The following is a 19,679-nucleotide window of genomic DNA, read 5'->3' on the forward strand; positions in this document are numbered from 1 at the left end:
GCAGATCGGGCATCTGCGCTAGCGTGATCTGGACATTGCGTTGACGCAGTCCGTTAGCGTATGCGCTAAACGGACTGCACTAACGCAATGTGAACATAGCCTAAGACCTCACAGCTCTCAGTGCATGCGAGACGAAATGAGAATCATGAGGTCAAAAGGAACTGACCAAGGAGCTCAGAGACAGAATTGTGGCACATCACACATCTGGCCAAGGTTACAAAAGAATTTCTGCAGGACTCAAGGTTCCTAAGAGCACAGTGTCCTCCATAATCCTTAAATGGAAGACATTTGGGACCACCAGAAGTCTTCCTAGACCTGGCCGTCCAGCCAAACTGAGCAATCGTGGGAGAAGAGCCTTGGTGAGAGAGGTAAAGAATTACCCCAAGATCACTGTGGCTGAGCTCCAGAAATGCAGTAGGGAGATGGGAGAAAGTGCCACAAAGTCAACTATCGCTGCTGCCCTCCTTATTTGGGCCTTTATGGCAGAGTGGCCTGAAGGAAGCCTAGCCTCAGTGCAAGACATATGAAAGCCCGCATAGAGTTTGCTAAAAAACACATGAAGGATTCCCAGACTGAGAAATAAGATTCTCTGGTCTGATAAGATGAAGATAGACCTTTCTGGTGACAAGTCTAAGCGGTATGTGTGGAGAAAACCAGGCACTGGTCATCACCTGCCCAATACAATCCCAATAGTGAAACATGGTGGTGGCAGCATCATGCTATGGGGGTGTTTTTCAGCTACAGGGACAGGACGACTGATTGCCACTGAAGGAAACATGAATGCGGCCAAGTACAGAGATGTCCTGGATGAAAAGTTCTTCGAAAGTGCTCTAGATCTCAGACTTGGCCGAAGGTTCACCTTCCAACAAGACAATGACCCGAAGCACACAGATAAAATATTAAAGGAGTGGCTTCAGAACAACTCTGTGACCATTCTTGACTGGCCCAGCCAGAGCCCTGACCAATACCCAATTGAGCACCTCTGGATAGACCTGAAAATGGATGTCCACCAACATACACCATCCAACCTGACGGAACTGAAGAGGATCTGCAAGGAAGAATGGCAGAGGATCCCCAAATTCAGGTGTGTAAAACTTGTTGCATCATTCCCAAGAAGACTTATGGCTGTACTAGCTCAAAAGGTGCTTCTACTCAATATTGCGCAAAGGGTCTGAATACTTATGACCATGTGATATTTCAGTTTTTCTTTTATAAATTTGCAAAAATTTCTACATTTCTGTTTTTTTTCAAGTCAAGATGGGGTTCAGTGAACACTAGTCACAAAAAAAAGAACTTTTTTGAATTTACCAAACGGCTGCAATGAAACAAAGAGTGAAAATTTAAAGGGGTCTGAATACTTTCCATACCCACTGTATAGGTCTCCATTGTCTCATTCTAGAGAATGTTCCATTGGGGGTCCAGTCTGAATCACATATTTCAGAGATTTACACGGAAACCCTGCTGTAAGTGCTCAGCATAGAGCACAGGAAAAATGTGCACCGAGCCTTACTGCCATATTTTGAGAGCTATAACTTTTCTATATTTGCAGACCAAGTCATGTGAAGGCTTTTTTTTTGTGGGACGAGAGTTTCTGGCATGCAACATTTTTTGATCGCTTTCTGTTCAATTTTTTATAAGGCTAGCTATTAAAAAAAAACAGGGGACCCGACGTCGTTTTTTGAAATTATTTCTTTCACACTGTCCCTCACTTGAGCAGCTTCCTCGTCCCTATGCTAGACAAAGCACAATGGCGCCATCATCTGTGATCCAGCGTTTATACAGGCCAGCTCACGTGTTGTGCATCGCATGGCTGTGATGGCTCCAGAAGTGCCCACAGCCTAAAAGAGTTTTGATTGGCTGCAGCCTTTCCACAAACTTTATTCGGGACCAAACCGAACAGGAAAACGAACTTCCGGGAAAAACACCGTATTTGGAGATCAGCACTTGACACTAGGTTTCTGGTATGAACCCGATTTATAGAACTCGCACGCCCACTGTTTGTTTTTTTAACACACACACCATAAAACTGACCTGTAATGTGTTTGAAATCTACAACATGTTGATTTCTCGTATGGCAACGCTGAGTTTTACTGTAGATTTTTCCCATATAATTACATTAAAAGCAGAGAATTCACATGTACAAAATGCAACAACAGGTCAACAACAAGTGAAACTGTAATTATGTAAAGGTTTGTTAAAGCACTAGGAAGCATCCACAACAATGCTGTTTAATTTAGAAACATGACATACCAAAAAGAGACAAAAAAAAACACAGCATCAAATGTGCACTCGAAAATGCAATGAAAAATAAAGCAAATAACCTAAGGCGCATAAATGCTGCGATACAAAGAGAAAAAAAAATAATCACAAAAAACTCATTGTGGTTTCGAAAGTAGCCTTATGATACATTCAACCAACCCAGTGGAGCTGCAGAGGAAATCAATATACATGCACAGTTTGGAGAAGCAGATCATGGAAACGTTGTCAGGTTGGACAGTATGGAAAGACTCTGTGCAAACTGCTTAATACATGAGGTATTATAATTATCTTCTTTCATGAAAACACACTTATGACAAAACCACATGAACTGCATTAATAATTTTCATCATGCAGCACAAGGCGAATGTGACCTTACAGACCTTTACAGGCACAGAGAAGCCATGACACTGCAAATACACAGACTGACTTTATTAAGGCAGAAACGGTGGTAGCTATAGGTCCTTAACACTGTATGGTCCATCTTTATAACAACATCCAGCTTTGGTGGCGACTCCAACAGTAAAAGGTAATGTAGGTGCACATTATATGTGTAAAAACCAGTAATACAACATTGGTATCTCCGCCTTTATTAATTCTGATCCAAGAGGTCATCACAAGTGGGATTTTGGTGGTACAGGGCCCAGCCATTTTTCACCTGGGGGAAAAAAAAAAAAAAAAAAAAAAAAAAAAAGACATTGAGTGTTTTCTAGTGCTAATGTAAGTTCACATCCCAGATTTTGCCACTACAAATTTTGCTGCAAATACATAGCAGTATTCCCTGGTATTATAAAACTCATGTTGAAAATCCATAATGGAATTTTACCTATGGTGTAATTTTCCTTGTTGCCAGTAGGGTGCGATATAACATCTTTATTTAGGTTTATGTTACAGCAGTAGTTTTATGACCAACTTAATATAAAGACACTGCCACTGCATATACACAGTATGTGAGTAAGTTTATAACAAGTGACATTATTAGGATATCTTCACAATTAAAAGTGATTTACCTGCGGCCATAGTGGTAATCTGAAGCAAAATAATGTTTATTTATATTTTAAAATATGTAAAAAGCTGCTATACAGCAGCGGAACAATGAGTGACAAGCCGGCCAATAAAACATACATGTGCAATATATTTAATCACATGGTACATTCACTACATCAAGATGAAAAACAAAAAAAAAAAAACCCGAACAAAAGATGTTTAGTACTGATTATACTGACCCAGCTGATGAGCTAAAATTTCAAACCGATCAGATCCAAAAAACAATTGTGGCTTTTGATTTATATGAGCCACTATGGAAGGCATTCCGAAAGCCTGCACAGCAATGAAAGAAAAACACACAACATATTAATGGATGGAGGATAAAATATAAATGTAACATATTAACAGGACACATTATACTATATAGACATAATGCAATAAGGTCTGTGTTCATTACATCTGGCTATGGCTAGCAAAGGAAAGCACTGAGTTTATAACAGAGGCAGCAGAATTTCATGTGTACAATGAAACCAGAAAGGAACCAAACACACCAAATGTTGAAAAGTTTTAAGAGGAATATTAAGTATAAATTGTATACAGCATGGTTCTGACTCCCCCAGAAGGCATTGTAGCCGAAACGCACATTGGGGCTGTGTCACCGCAGCTCCAAGGTAAGCCATGCTCTGTACAAGTAATAATGTACGGAGGCCTCAAATGGGGCCCTAGACTTCAAACATACCTCCCAACTTTTGAAGATGGGAAAGAGGGACAAAGTTTGCGGCGCGCGAAGCGCGTCGCGGCAAATTTTAGGCCACGCCTCTGACCACACCCATTCATAATTAGTCACACCCATATCCACGTCCCAAGCACACCCATTTAGCACTGCTGATCACACTGTTTCATATACAATAGTTATAAACAAAAAAATATGGCCACACAGTGCTCCATACTGTATAATGACCACACATGATGCCCCATACTGTATAATGGCCACACATGACGCTCCATACTGTATAATGACCGCATGCATACTGTATAATGGCCGCACATGATGCTCCATACTGTATAATGGCCGCACATGATGCTCCATACTGTATAATGACCGCACATGATGCTCCATACTGTATAATGGCCGCACATGATGCTCCATACTGTATAATGACCGCATGCATACTGTATAATGGCCGCACATGATGCTCCATACTGTATAATGAACGCACATGATGCTCCATACTGTATAATGACCGCACATGATGCTCCATACTGTATAATGACCACACATGATGCCCCATATTGTATAATGACCGCACATGATGCTCCATACTGTATACTGGCTGCACATGATGCTCCATATTGTATAATGACCGCACATGATGCTCCATACTGTATACTGGCTGCATATGATGCTCCATACTGTATAATGAACACACATGATGCTCCATACTGTATAATGGCCACACATGATGCTCCATACTGTATAATGACCGCACATGATGCTCCATACTGTATACTGGCCGCACATGATGCTCCATACTGTATAATGACCGCACATGATGCTCCATACTGTATAATGGCCGCACATGATGCTCCATACTGTATAATGGCCGCACATGATGCTCCATACTGTATAATGGCCGCACATGATGCTCCATACTGTATAATGACCGCACATGATGCTCCATACTGTATAATGACCACACATGATGCTCCATATTGTATAATGACCGCACATGATGCTCCATACTGTATACTGGCTGCACATGATGCTCCTTACTGTATAATGACTGCACATGATGCTCCATATTGTATAATGACCACACATGATGCTCCATACTGTATACTGGCTGCACATGATGCTCCATATTGTATAATGACCGCACATGATGCTCCATACTGTATAATGACTGCACATGATGCTCCATACTGTATAATGACCCCACATGATGCTCCATACTGTATTATGGCCACAGTTCTCCATACTGTATAATGACATACAGGCACGCAGCTCACACACATGCAGCATCACACACACACAGTATCACACATACACACGCAGCATCACAAACGCAGCTCACAAACACATGCAGCTTTGACACAAATGCATCACACATGCAGCCATCACACACACACACAGCCATCACACACACACGCAGCCATCACACACACACACACGCAGCCATCACACACACACGCAGTCATCACACACACACGCAGTCATCACACACACACGCAGCCATCACACACACGCAGCCATCACACACACGCAGCCATCACACACACACACACGCAGCCATCACACACACACGCAGCCATCACACACACGCAGCCATCACACACACCCAGCCATCACACACACCCAGCCATCACACACACACACACACACCCAGCCATCACACACACAGCCATCACACACACACCCAGCCATCACACACACACACCCAGCCATCACACACACCAGATACCTCATACACACATGACACACACACAAATGCAGCATCACACATCTCACACACACACACACACAATCTCCTCTGTGGTGCAGGGGCGGCTGATCTGTCCATGTGCAGCTCTTCAGTTTCTCCGGCTGCTCACAGCTCTGCACTGTCCCGGCACCTCCCCCGTCTCTCCTTCTCTGCCGGGATAGCAGCTAAGAGCAGGAGACGCCAGAGCTCTGTGCACACACCTCAGGTAGTGAGTCGCTGACCTCTCATCTTGATCGCTGCTGGCTCTCTTCCTCAGCGTGGCAGCGCCGCACACACAGGGGGCGGGGGCGGGGGAGGGATCGGTCGGGAGGAGACCCAGCATGTATAAGAAAAAAAAAAACAGCCACAAACCTAATCGGGCTCTCTCTACGTCCCGGAAGTGGGCGGGGCTTCACCGGCGGCCGCAAATTCGGGATTTTAAATGCCCGAAGCGGGACAGCGGGACCCCGGTGCCAAAGCGGGACTGTCACGCTGAAATCGGGACGGTTGGGAGGTATGCTTCAAAGTTACACATCACACTCCTGTCAAGGTATAGTCATGGTGTAGGCACATATGTATGACTTTTAGACAGCTTTGTGTGTGGCTGGTGGTTTCTTCATACATTTTATACAGTATTTTATAAAGCTAAAAAACAGGAAAAAAAATAAATAAAAAAATAGGCATTAGACCTACCGGTAATTATGTTTCCAGGAGTCCATCCTGACAGCACCCTGGAGGACGTCCTCCTCCCCTTTGCTGGGACAGGAAACACACGAGAGTTTAAAAGGTCATGTCCCACCCCCAATCCTCAGTGTTGTAACAAGAACCGCCTCATGGAATGCAAGAAAATACTTTAATGATAAATAGAACATATTACATCATATGTCAGAAACACATTACATCATGCATATAAATACCAAATCGGGGAGAAAACAACCAGTGCTGTCAGGATGGACTCCTGGAAACATAATTACCGGTAGGTCTAATGCCTATTTTCCAGGATGTCCCTCCTGACAGCACCCTGGAGAGTACCAAAGCACCTCCTCAGGGTGGGATTACCGCTTGGAGAACTTTTCTCCCAAATGCAGTATGTTGACCAGACAAAACATCAAGTTTATAATGTTTACAAAAGGTATTGGCACTAGCCCATGTTGCGGCCTTACAAATCTGCTCCAGAGAGGCGCCTGCCCTCTCGGCCCAAGAAGTATCTATTCCTCGTGTAGAGTGTGCATGAAGACCCTCCGGAGGTGGGACCCCTTCGGACTGGTAGGCCTCAGAGATCACATACGTGATCCAACGATCGATAGAGGCCTTAGAGGCCTTCTTTCCCTTATTCTTTCCCCCAAACAGAATGAACAAATTTGGGTCTATCCACCATGAGCTGGTGGCTGCTAGGTAGTCTAAGACTGCCTGTCTGACGTCAAGGGAATGAAGGGCTTTTTCTTTTGCGTTAGCTGGGTTATTACAAAATGAAGGTAACACAATTTCCTGATTTCTGTTCTTTGCAGATCCTACTTTTGGAATAAATGAGGGATCTAGTTTAAGGGCTCCTTTTCACTTGCGAGAAACACGTCCGTGTCTCGCATGTGGAAACCAAGCTCTGGCGCCGGCCCTCCAGAGCGGAGCGTGCGGCTCCATGTGTTGCTATGCGGCCGCATGCTCCGCTCCCAAGTGCCGGCACCAGAGCTTGGTTTCCACATGCGAGACACGGACGTGTTTCACACAAATGGAAACAAGCCGTAAGGATTAAACTGTCCTCTCTAATCTGTAGGTATGGGTCCCTTGTACACAGGACCTGAATTTTCCCCACCCTTTTGGCCATGGTGACTGCCACTATAAATGCAGTTTTACGTGTGAGGGTTGATATGGGCATATTATCAGCCGAGGCGTATGCGTCTTTACATAAGAATCTGAGGACCAAGTTGAGGTCCCAGGGAGGCGTCAATTGCCTAATGGTGGGGCACAACCTCTGAGTAGCTCGTATAAATCTGACCACCCACGGGTGAGATGCTAGGGGATAGTCAAAGAAAGAGCTAAGTGCCGAGATCTGCACTTTCAAGGTGCTTGGTTTAAGGGTATGTGTCCATGTTCAGGATTGCATCAGGATTTGGTCAGGATTTTTCATCAGTATTTGTAAGCCAAAACCAGGAGTGGGTAATAAATGCAGAAGTGGTGCATATGTTTCTGTTATACTTTTCCTCTAATTGTTCCACTCCTGGTTTTGGCTTACAAAAACGGATGAAAAATCCTGACCAAATCCTGATGCAATCCTGAACGTGGACACATACCCCAAGACCCTTGTTGAACCCAGCCTGCAGGAAATTTAGGATTCTAGGTATGTCAGGTGTGTCTGCCGCAACCTCAGACCTGCCACCCTCCAGACAAACGCTTCCAGATCTTTAAATAGATTGCCGATGTGACTGGCTTCCTGCTGGATTTAATAGTGGCTATCACTTGGTCTGATAAGCCTCTTGCCTTCAGGATGTCCCCTTCAGGATCCATGCTGAGAGATGGAGTTTCTCTGGATTCGGGTGATAAACTGGACCTTGGTAGATTACATCCTCCCTGAGAGGAAGCTCTATTGGGTTCTCGTTCGCCAAGTCCGCTAGCAGAGGGAACCAGCTCCTTCTTGGCCAGTATGGAACAATCAAGATAATCTGAGCTCGATCCTCCTTGATCTTTCGGAGAATGGCTGGGATCAGTGCCAGAGGTGGAAACGCATATGAGAGGGGTTCCGTCCAGTCCTGGCTCAGGCCGTCTACCCCTTCCGGGAGGTCCAGTGGGTTCAGAGAGAAGAATCTTGAGACCTTAGAGTTTCTTCTGTTTGCAAACAGGTCTATACTGGGAGTTCCCCCAACGAAGACATAAATCCCGGAAGATATCCTGGTTGAGTTCCCACTCTGTTGCGAACACCCGCCTTCTGCTCAGGTAGTCTGCTATGACGTTTTGAGAGCCCTCCATGTGAATTGCAGAAATAGATAGGACCGAATTTTCCGCCCAGCGAAATATTCTTCCTGCTAGATCCTGGAGCAGATGGTGTCTTGAGCCCCCCTGATGTTTCAGGAAAGAGACCGTTGTCACATTGTTGGATAGTATCCTGACGTGACAATTCGCAAGAGTGTATCGATTTCTTCTCAAGGCCTCCCACACCGCATACAGCTCCTTGAAGTTGGAGGAGCTGTGAATGACATCTGCTGGCCATCTTCCTTGTAAGATCTTGCCCTTTAGATGGGCTCCCCAGCCCCATGCACTGGCATCTGTAGTGACTACCATGTAGGGGGAGGTAGACCATAGTACTCCAACTCTTAGATTCTCTGGCTGTGTCCACCAGAGGAGAGACCTTCGTACTGGATTTGTTAGCTTCAAAATACTGTCCAGTGAATACTGGCGACGATCTCATCTGGAGAGAATTAACCTCTTGAATGAGACTGTGCCCATCTGACGCATGGTATACAGGCCGTCATTAGACCTAGTATTCTCATAGCCATCCTTATTGAGGCTCTGTGCTCCAGTAGGAGCCTGATCTGGGTCTGGATTGCCTCCAGCTTGTTTTCGGGCAGTAGGGATATCCTGCTTCTGGAGTCTAGACACACTCCCAAGAAGGTCTTCCTGTGTTCCAGAGTCAGGTCGGACTTCTGCCAGTTTATGACCCATCCTAATTGTTCCATTACCGATACAGTCAGTCTCCTGTGGGCTGATAGTGTCTCGGGCAATCTGCTACAAGGAGAAAGTCATCGAGATATGGAACTATTAGGATTCCCTGGTTTCTCAGGAAAGCAACGATCTCCAACACCAACTTGGTGAATATACGAGGTGCTGAGGCAAGCCCGAAGGGAAGGCATTGAAACTGGTAGTGACAGGTCCGAGACGGCAGAGCTACAGCAAACCTCAGAAGCCTCTGAGATGAGGGGTGGACGGCGACCTGATAATAGGCACTCTTCAGGTCGAGAATGCACATCACAGCGTCCTGGTCTATGAGGTGAATTGCTGATCGTATGGACTCCATACGGAAACTTTTGTACCTGACCCAGGCATTTAAAGGTTTCAGATTTATTATCGTGCAGGAGTCGCCGGATGGCTTTGTGATGGAGAATAGGGAAGAGTAGTATCCTTGGCCTACTTCTAGTGGCAGGACCGGAATTATGACTTCTGAAGAGAGCATCTCTTGCAAGTCTAACAGCATGGCAGAGCCCCGCGTGACCACCGTAGGTGCGATGTATCTTTCTGGAGAAGGGGAATAAAGCTCGATACTGTATCCCACAGCCACCGTCCGGAGGACCCACTGATTCTGGGTGATTTGGGCCCAACTCTCTGCAAAGTGGCGGAGCCTTCCCCCGATATATGTGGCGTCATTGTGTTTTGGACTTAGAGGAGGGGCTGAAGAAGAAACTCTTGTTCTTATTGCCCTGGCTACGGGAACCCCTATAAGATCCTCTATTGGATCTACCCCCTCTGAAATAATACTGTCTCCTGAAGGGGAATCCTTTCCGAAAGGACTGAGACCTCTTAGGTTTGTCCTCTGGGAAACCCTTCTTTGTATCCGAGGCAGACTCTAGAATAGTATCTAGAGACGGACCAAATACTCTTGTCCCTGAAAAGGGGATTGAGCAGAGCTTAGTCTTAGGCCGGTTTCACATGTCAGTGGCTCCGGTACACGAGATGACAGTTTCCTCACATACCGGAGACACTGACACACGTAGACACGTAGACACATTCAAATCAATGTGTCTCTGCACATGTCAGCGTGTTTTCGCGGACCGTGTGTCCGTTGGGAAAAGATGGAGACATGTCAGTGTTCGTGGGAGCGCACGTATTACACGGACCCATTAAAGTCAATGGGTCCGTGTAAAACATATACCGCACACGGATGTTTTCCGTGTGCAGTCCGTGTGCCGTGCTGGAGACAGCGCTTACAGTAAGCGCTGTCCCCCCAGCATGGTGCTGAAGCCGCCATTCATCCGTTTTCTCCAGCGCTCGCTGGGGAGAAGGGATGAAAAATCTTTTTTTTTTTATAGTTTTTTTGTGTTTAAAATAAATCTTTAGGGCATCCTCCCCCCCTCCCACCCCCTGTGCGCCCGGCCGCCGGCATTAAAATACTCACCTGCCTCCCTCGACGCTTGCTCTCCACCCCGCAGCTTCTCCTGTATGAGAGGTCACGTGGTGCCGGCCATTACAGTGATGAATATGGGAGGTGGAGCCGCATATTCATCAACTGTAATGAGCGGCACCACGTGACCGCTCATACAGGAGAAGCTGCGGGGCGGAGAGCAAACGTCGAGGCAGGCGGGTGAGTATTTTAATCTCGGCGGCCGGGCGCACAGGGTGTGGGAGGATGCCCTAAAGTTTATTTTAAACACAAAAGATTTTTCATCCCTTCTCCCCAGCGAGCGCTGGAGAGAACGGATGAATGGCGGCTTCAGCACCATGCTGGGGGGACAGCGCTTACTGTAGCGCTGTCTCTCCTGCACGGTCCGTGTGGTACCCAGGCGGCACACGGCTGCCGCATGTGTGCCGCACGTGTGCCACACGGATGGCCTACATGAGCTTACGGACACGGATAACTTTTCCGGTACCGGAATTATCTGGACGCGTGAGACTGGCCTTAGAGGCATTATCTCCTGACCAGGATCTTAGCCAAACCGCCCTTCTAGCTGCGTTAGATAGCAAGCCGCTTCTAGCTGAGAATCTAACCGACTCTGCTGTCATATCGGACAGAAAGGCCATGGCGGATTTCATAATAGGAAGGGAGCTCAATATGTCGGACCTCGGGGTTTTATTAGACAGATGCTCTTCCAATTGCCCCATCCATAGGTACATAGATCTGGCCACCGAAGTGGCTGCTATGTTAGTCTTAATTAGGGCCGCAGAAGATTCCCAGGCCCTTTTTAGAAGTATGTCAGCCTTTCTGTCCATGGGATCGCGCAAATTTGATGAGTCCTCAAAGGGTATGGCTGTCTTTTTGGCAACCTTTGCCACCGGAACATCTATTTTGGGTATTTCTTCCCATAGCTTGACTTCCTCAGGCTCGAATGGTAAGCGAGCCTTAAAGTCACGAGACAGTACCAGCCGACGTTCAGCCTCCTTCCACTCTTCCAATATCATAGCTTTAATATGCTCGCTAACAGGAAAGTGTCTGTCGACGTGACATAAGTCCCCCGAACATCAGGTCCTGTCTGGATTGTGGCTTAGATGTCTCTTCTATCTGCATCGAGCTTCGCACTGCCTGCACAAGTTCATTCGTCTCCTCCGCCTGGAAGAGGTATTTCCTATGATAGTCCTGGCTCCCTGAGGGGAACTCTGTTGTGAATTCCGTTCTCGGGCTCCCTCCTGTGGTCATGAATGGTTCTTTGGTGAGTTCTGTCCTTGGACACCCTCTGGTGGCTTTGAGTGGAACTGCTGGTCCTTGAGGTTGGCTTCTCAGCTGGCCTCGTTTATTGCTCTGCTGACTTCCCTATTTAACTCCACTCAGATCGTTACTTCATGCCAGCTGTCAATGTCTCAGTACTGGTTCAGATCTCTCTTGGATTTCTCTGATGACCTGTCTACTCCAGCAGAAGCTAAGTTCCTGCTAGTTCATTTGTTGTTCATTGCTTTCTGAATATATTTCTTAGTACATGCTAAGTTCTAGTCCAGCTTGCTATTATGATATTTCCTTGCTAGCTGGAAGCTCTGGGGGTGCAGAGTTGCACCTCCACACCGTGAGTCGGTGTGGAGGTCTTTTTGCACACTCTGCGTTGTTTTTGTAGTTTTTTGTACTGACCGCAAAGTTCCCTTTCCTATCCTCTGACTATTTAGTAAGATTTGGCCTCCTTTGCTAAAACCTGTTTCATTCCTATGTTTGTGACTTTCCTCTTAACTCACCGTCAATATTTGTGGGGGGCTGCCTTTTCCTTTGGGGAATTTCTCTGAGGCAAAGTCAGGCTTCTATTTCTATCTTTAGGGGTAGTTAGCTCTTAGGCTGTGAAGAGGCGTCTAGGGAGAGTTAGGAACACTCCACGGCTATTTCTAGTGTGTGTCATAGGATTAGGGTTTGCGGTCAGTAGAGTTCCCACCTCCCCAGAGCTTGTCCCAGATTTCTAATTTTGACCACCAGGTCAGTTCGCTGCGCACCTAACCACCAGGTCATTACAGTGTGCACCTATTACCAGGTCTTCTTAGTGTGGACCTTACCACCAGGTCATAACAGAGCTCCCCCTCTTCTTCTGAGACTGAGTCCTCTGGGTCGGACCTGTCCTCAGAACTAAACTCTGGCTCTTTCAAGTCTCGCTCCCGTCTGGCTCTCTTGCGGCCAGGGATGGGGCTGGACTGCCCTGAAATACTGGACAAGGAAGCCTGAACTTCTTCCCGGATTAGGGACCTCATCTCAGATAAAAGCGAAGATTGTTCGTCCCTCATAACCTTACATGTGCAAGATGCACACGAGGATTTGCCATAGGATTCCGGGAGCTTCACGTGGCATATAGGGCACCTGCTGGACTTTGCAGAGACCTTGCCGGGTTTCTTAGCTGGAGCGGGGGGGGGGGGGGGGGGTTATACAGCGGGGGATCTGTTATGATCCTGGTGGTTAGGATCACAAAACTGACCTGATAGGTAAACAGAAATTAGGACAAGCTCTGGGGATGTGGGAACTTTACTGACCGCAACCCTGATCCTGTCACACACTAAAGGCAGCCGTGGAGCGTTCCTAAAATCCTAGACGCCTCTTCACAGCCTGAGAAACTAGCTACCCCTAGAGAGAAAGCAAAGCCTCACTTGCCTCAGAGAAATTACCCCAAAGTTTAGACAGCCCCCCACAAATAATAACGGTGAGTTAAGGGGAAAACACAAACGTAGAAATGAAAACAGGTTTTAGCAAATGAGGCCCGCTAACACTAAATAGTCAGAAGATAGCATTTTATACTGACCGCACAGATTCCTTGCTATCAAAAATTATCCACGCAGAGAATACAAGAACCCCCACACCGACTCACGATGTGAGGGGAGCAACTCTGCACCCCAGAGCTTCCAGCAAGCGAGAAAATCACATATAAGCAAGCTGGACTGAACTCATCATATACTGAGAAACATTTTCAAGGAATTAATGAGCAAACATTAACTAGCAAGACTTAGCTTCTCCTGGAGGAGACAGGTCACAAGGGAAGTCCAAGAGAGACCAGAACCAGTACTGAATACAACGACAGCAGGCAACAAGTAAAGGTCCAGGTGGAGTTAAATAGAAGCCAGAATAGCAGAAAACGAGTCAGCTGAGTCCAGCTACAGACCAGCCGTATCGCTAAAAGCCACCAGAGGGAGCCCAAGAACAGAACTCACACAGTACCACTCATGACCACAGGAGGGAGCCCGAGAACGGAACTCACAACAGGGATCCCTTATCCTTAAATGACATAAGATAGGGAGTAGACAGGATAGGCCTGCTTGGGCGAGCAGTGAGGGAAGTCTGCGCTATGCGCACTTACCCCTTCTTCGCCTGGCATGTCTCCTTCCATCCTTACAGTAGGTAGAGTAGTTCCCGTGCTCCGGACACTTGGATAGGAGCGCCTCTGCTGCTATGAGTTCCAGCGCTGGAGCGCACGCACTTCCCCGCTTTATGACCGGAAGTGACGTTACTGGATGCCGTGATACCGGAAGTGACGCAGTTCCCTCAGAGTAACCGGAAGACGCCGTGCAGGGCGAGACGCCGCTCTGAATGCCGCGACTCCCTGCCACCTGGAACCGCGTCCGCAGCCGAGAGCCTCCCTCTGAGAGGAGCGGCTGCCACCAGGAGCCTCGTCCCACTCCTGGTCTTTGGAGCAGAGGGACTCCCCACCTGGAGAGTTTCTACCCTGAGCTACTTAACAGGTGGAAGTGTATTGGCAAGCCGCACGATCCCCCTGAGCTCCGGTAAACCTGCGCAGCTTCTCTCTTGTGCGTCCCTCCTTGCAGGGACAGGAAAAACACTGAGGATTGGGGGTGGGACATGACCTTTTAAACTCTCGTGTGTTTCCTGTCCCAGCAGAGGGGAGGAGGACGTCCTCCAGGGTGCTGCCAGGAGGGACGTCCTGGAAAAAAGACATAATACATAGATTTAAACATGATCAAAATACTAAAGTTTGGACACTGTGGTATCTTTACAAAGAGAAGAAAACATCATAATTACCCCATATGTCAAAGCTTTGTCTGTTGTCTCCTTCAGCTTATTCTTGATTTCTGGTGAGGTGATTGTGGTCAGTAGTTTTTTAGCCAGGTCTTCAGACACCCCAGCTTTCTTAGCAGCCTAAAAGAAGTTAGAATAATAAAAAAAATATAAAATAAAGAATGAAATAAAGAATGATTATTAAAAAGAACCTATGGTAGTCAAAGGGGCAAAATAGTTTTTGCTTTCTTTTAACTTTATAGTAAATTATTTTTGGAGCAGAAAGCCAAAAGTAAAAGGGTATCTGTCTCTAGGTTAAACCCTCCTAATTGATCAGGCACAGAAATCTTGTTCAGCTTATTTGTATATGAGAATCGGATTATCAGGGCATCATTTGATACAACCTTCTATGACCAGTATGGACGGCTTAGAAGGGTTGACTCTACTAACAAATGCCCTTTGGGACGGCAGATACTAGAAAGATTTTGGAAAAAGTTGTGTTACATTTCAATAACTAAACAAATGATATAGAACTTCAAAGAAGAATACTACAAATGTTTACTTTCTTTTGTGGTGTGAATATAGAAATAATGAACACATGGCAGAAAATCAGTAAAAGACGAGTACATAAAATCATTGACTGTTATAGAATTCAACAAGCAGATGTTACACACCAGACAAAAATATATAGAGCCACATAGACAACTTTATATTGCCGTATGACAGAATACCTCCATGATATGGTACCTATTGGATTTTTATTCAGAATATAAATACAATAAAACAAAAGCCCCTGTGAAATCAGAGGCACCAGGAGTTGTAGCAGACCACATAGAAGACCGGCTGTAACATTTCCAATTACAGGGGGTTTTATTCTTACCTGAAGTATGCTTTCTGGTTCTGTGATGTCTTTATCCTTTAACAAAATACTACAGTTAAATCAGACTGATCAAACAAAGCACAGGAGAGCAAATTGAATCTATATCCTTTATAAGCTTTTCAAGTATTTGAAAAATTGGTGCACTTGTGTGACAATTTTCCTATAAAAGGGAATTTGTCAACAGGTTTTTTTCTACCTCATCTGAGAGCAGCATAATGCTGGAAAAGAGACACTGAAGCCAACAATGTGTCTCTTAGTTCACTGGGTGCAGAAGTTGTGACACAGAGTTCTTACATGTAGCAGAGCTCAAAAGCTGCCCCCATCCACACCACAGTTCTCTATGTACATTGTCAATTGACAGAGAGCTGCTCGTCAGAGGAGGGCATGTGGTCAATCTACGAGGGGCGATCCAAAAGTAATGATAATCGGTTATTTCTATTGCACGCAGAAATTAAAATAAAATGTTTTCTTCTCTCTTAGGTACCCACTAGTCCAGGGAAAAAAAAAAATCACTTAAATAGACCACGATTCCCGGAAGCTACATTCATTTGAATATGAACTGCCGAGGAGTGAACATCAAAATGGAAAAAAACGAACTCAGAGCTGTCATCAAATACCTCTGCTTGAAAAAAATGACTACCAAATACATACACAGCGACTTGGTGGAAACATTGGGGGACTCTTCTCTTCCATATTCCACAGTTGCACGCTGGGCCAAGGAATTTAAGCTGGGAAGATCATCGACGGAAGATGAACATCGTGAAGGACGCCCATCCACGTCCCTCAATGAAGAAAACGTGAAAAAAGTTGAAGAAGTTGTATTGGCAGATCGAAGAGTGACTATCAGGCATGTAGCTGAGGTCACAGGGATCTCATATAGCAGTATTCAAGAATCCTTGCAAAAGAATTGCATATGAGAAAGGTCTCCGCGCGTTGGGTGCCAAAAATGTTAACCGACGAGCAAAAGAAGAAACGAGTTGACATTTCAATAGCAAATCTCGAAAAGTTCCAAGCAGACAAGGAAAATTTTTTGTCACGTTTTTTGACCATGGACGAGACCTGGATCCACCACTTTGATCCTGAAACTAAACAACAATCGATGACATGGAAACGATCCGATGAACCGACGCCAAAGAAATTCAAAGTGTCAAGCTCAGCAGGGAAGGTTATGGCGTCCGTTTTTTGGGACGCTGAAGGAATTATTATGGTGGACTATTTGGAGAAGGGAGCCACTATTACGGGCTCCTACTACGCAGAACAAATAAGAAGATTGCGGGAGGCTATCAAGGAGAAAAGGCGCGGAAAACTGCGGGCTGGAGTGCTGTTTCACCAAGATTACGCGCCGGCTCACAAAGCTGCAGTTGCCATGGCTACCATTCAAGAATCGGGCTTTGAACTGGTGGAACACCCCCCCTATTCGCCAGATCTAGCCCCCAGTGACTTCTTTCTCTTTCCTCGGCTCAAGGAACACCTCCGGGGCAAGAAATTTGACGACAATAGCGAAGTGATAACCGCTGTTGGGGATTTTTTTGAGGGTCAAGATCAAGATTTTTTTTCGAAGGGAATTCTAAGTTTAGAAAAGAGATGGACTAAATGTATAGACTTGTTAGGAGACTATGTAGAAAAAAAAAAAATTTGACTATATTCATTGTGTTTAGTATTGATTATCATTACTTTTGGATCGCCCCTCGTAGAAAGCATGTGAGCACCAGTCCAGACAATGATAATATCCTGGTGATAAAACTTTATTTGTAAGTAAAGACATAGCCTAGCAAGTGACATTGCTAAATTCAATGTTGTATCCCCTACTTCTTGCTGTCCTCTGATCACACAGCAAAAACTTGTTGACAGATTCCCTTTAAACAAAGGGATTTCTTGAAAAAGCTGATAACTGATGATATCAGTTTAACTGGAATAATACTGTAACACCTGCACTGGGAACTGTTAGGGTAGCTACTGGTATACTGGGATTTACAGACACTAAGAAGAGCTTTGCAGTTGTTGTTATATCTGGACCTACAGACATTAGCAGATTTTCCTCTGAGCTGCAGTGGACTACAATTCCCAAGGACCCCTGGACTACAATTCCCAGGGATCCTTGTTTCAGTCAGATGACACAGCCTGGATTGGAGGAGGAGGGACTTGGAGGCAGGAGCTGGGGAGAAAGTGAAACTAAGAATTCAGAGGAAGAGAAGAGCGTGGTATCTTGCTGGGAGAGACGGAGCACGGGGGACTTGCCTGGCCCCATGCTGCAGGGTTGCTGTCCTCCCGGATATACTCGTGTTGCTGGAGAGAGTGCGACTTTGTTTTACCCTCTGGAGCAAGTTGCATCAAGAACTTGGAGAGTTCTGCCTGCACTCCCACCGTATAAAGGACTGAATCCGGCCGCCCCCAGCTGGTGTCCAGAGAACCATCCGACCGTTAGAGACGCGCCGTGAGGGACTTTCTGAGACTTGTGGTCCTACCAGCGTTATTTACAGTGAGTACATTACAGCCCAGACTATTGCCAGTTATATTCGTCTAACTGCACCAACTGTTTTAATTTGCGCGCCAACATCCGCGGCAACTGGGCCCCAACGTTTGGACTGAGTTAAACTAGAAGAAACAAACAAAAACCCTACTACGTTATACTTGCAGGGTGGAAGTAGAATTAGAGTGAGATGTGTATATGACCTTGACAAAGCACAGTTATTTGTATTTCATGTTATTCTTTTAAATCCATCTAATTTATGCTGCATAGCAATAAACCTGTTAAACTGTTTTACTCCTGATCCCTGTGAGTGTGTACTGAGTGTGGCAGGGGCTTCCCGAATCAGCCCCTGGCAGAAGATAATAGTCCTTCTGCAGCCCCAGAGAGAGAGCTCCAATCAAGATTCGGGTGGAGGCACTGCGCCCTTGAGAGGTGAGACCCCCCATAACACCCAGTGTATAGTGGTAGCCCTAAAGGGGTGTTACAATACAAACATTTTTTTTTCTATTAACATCATAAGAGTAAAAAGTGAACAGAGCCCTATGGACCGGATCTTAGACAGCACATGATGTAACACCAACCTCAGACCAGATGCGCAGCCACAATTGTCGGGAGACCTCCTCGAGGAACTCTGGATGTGACATATCCACAGCTGTCACAAACCGCATGGCTGAAAGGCTCCCTGTAGAGAGGACCCAAAAATTTGAAGTAGCTTAACTTTTGCAAGAAGAAAAATAATGTTTTATTTTATAGGGAATCTGTCACCCCAAAATTTGCCTATAAGTTTTGGCCACCGCCATCAGGGGCTTATCTACAGCATTCTGTAATGCTGTAGATAAGTCCCCGATGTAACCTGCAAGATAAAAACAGGTTATATTATACTCACCCAGGGGGCGGTCCCGGTTCTGTTCGGGTCCGATTAGAGTCGCGGTCCGGCACCTCCCATCTTCATGCAATGACGTGGTATTCTTTGCTTCCTGCCGCGGCTGCTGCGCAGGCGTACTTTGTCTGCCCTCTCTGACCTTTCCCGGCGCCTCCACACTGCAGTACTTTGCTCTGCCCTCAACAGGGCAGACAAAGTACGCCTGCGCCAGAAGAAAAGAGGACGACGTCATCGTATGAAGATAGGAGGCCCCGGACTGCGACGCACATCAGATCCGAACAGAATCGGGACCGCCCCTGGGTGAGTATAATTTAACCTCTTTTTCTTATCTTGCAGGTTACATCGGGGGCTTATCTACAGCATTACAGAATGCTATAGATAAGCCCTGATGGCGGTGGCCGCAGTTTATTATAGGCAAATTTTGGGATGACAGATTTTTTTTAAGTGGCTTGCAGAAGTGCAGTATATTGCATCAGTATAGGAGTTTTTTTGTTTGTTTTTTTTTTAAAGCATCACACCAGTATTTTTTTTTCTCAGCGCTGGAGTGGTGCAACTAAACTAAGGTCCCTGACCCTAGTATTATACTCACCACAAGCCATCTTCACCTGTTATCGGACCTACTCCGGTCC

The 19,679-nt window shown here is 46.0% G+C and overlaps 1 protein-coding gene across 1 annotated transcript in view; it reads right to left on the reverse strand.

Annotated features, from left to right (window-relative positions):
- Positions 1–2,673: 2,673 nt before the first annotated feature.
- Positions 2,674–19,679, reverse strand: part of LOC143769828 (glutathione S-transferase kappa 1-like) — a 28,750-nt gene continuing 11,744 nt past the window's right edge. The window contains exons 4-8 of the mRNA XM_077258759.1: positions 18,749–18,849; positions 15,698–15,733; positions 14,842–14,958; positions 3,483–3,576; positions 2,674–2,914 (exon numbers count right to left, since the gene is read on the reverse strand). Of these exons, the coding sequence (XP_077114874.1) occupies positions 2,871–2,914; positions 3,483–3,576; positions 14,842–14,958; positions 15,698–15,733; positions 18,749–18,849 (392 nt within the window). The 3' untranslated portion in view covers positions 2,674–2,870. The remainder of the gene's footprint in view (positions 2,915–3,482; positions 3,577–14,841; positions 14,959–15,697; positions 15,734–18,748; positions 18,850–19,679) is intronic.

Source organism: Ranitomeya variabilis, chromosome 4 (genome assembly GCF_051348905.1).
Source record: "Ranitomeya variabilis isolate aRanVar5 chromosome 4, aRanVar5.hap1, whole genome shotgun sequence".
Classification (NCBI taxonomy): domain Eukaryota; kingdom Metazoa; phylum Chordata; class Amphibia; order Anura; family Dendrobatidae; genus Ranitomeya; species Ranitomeya variabilis.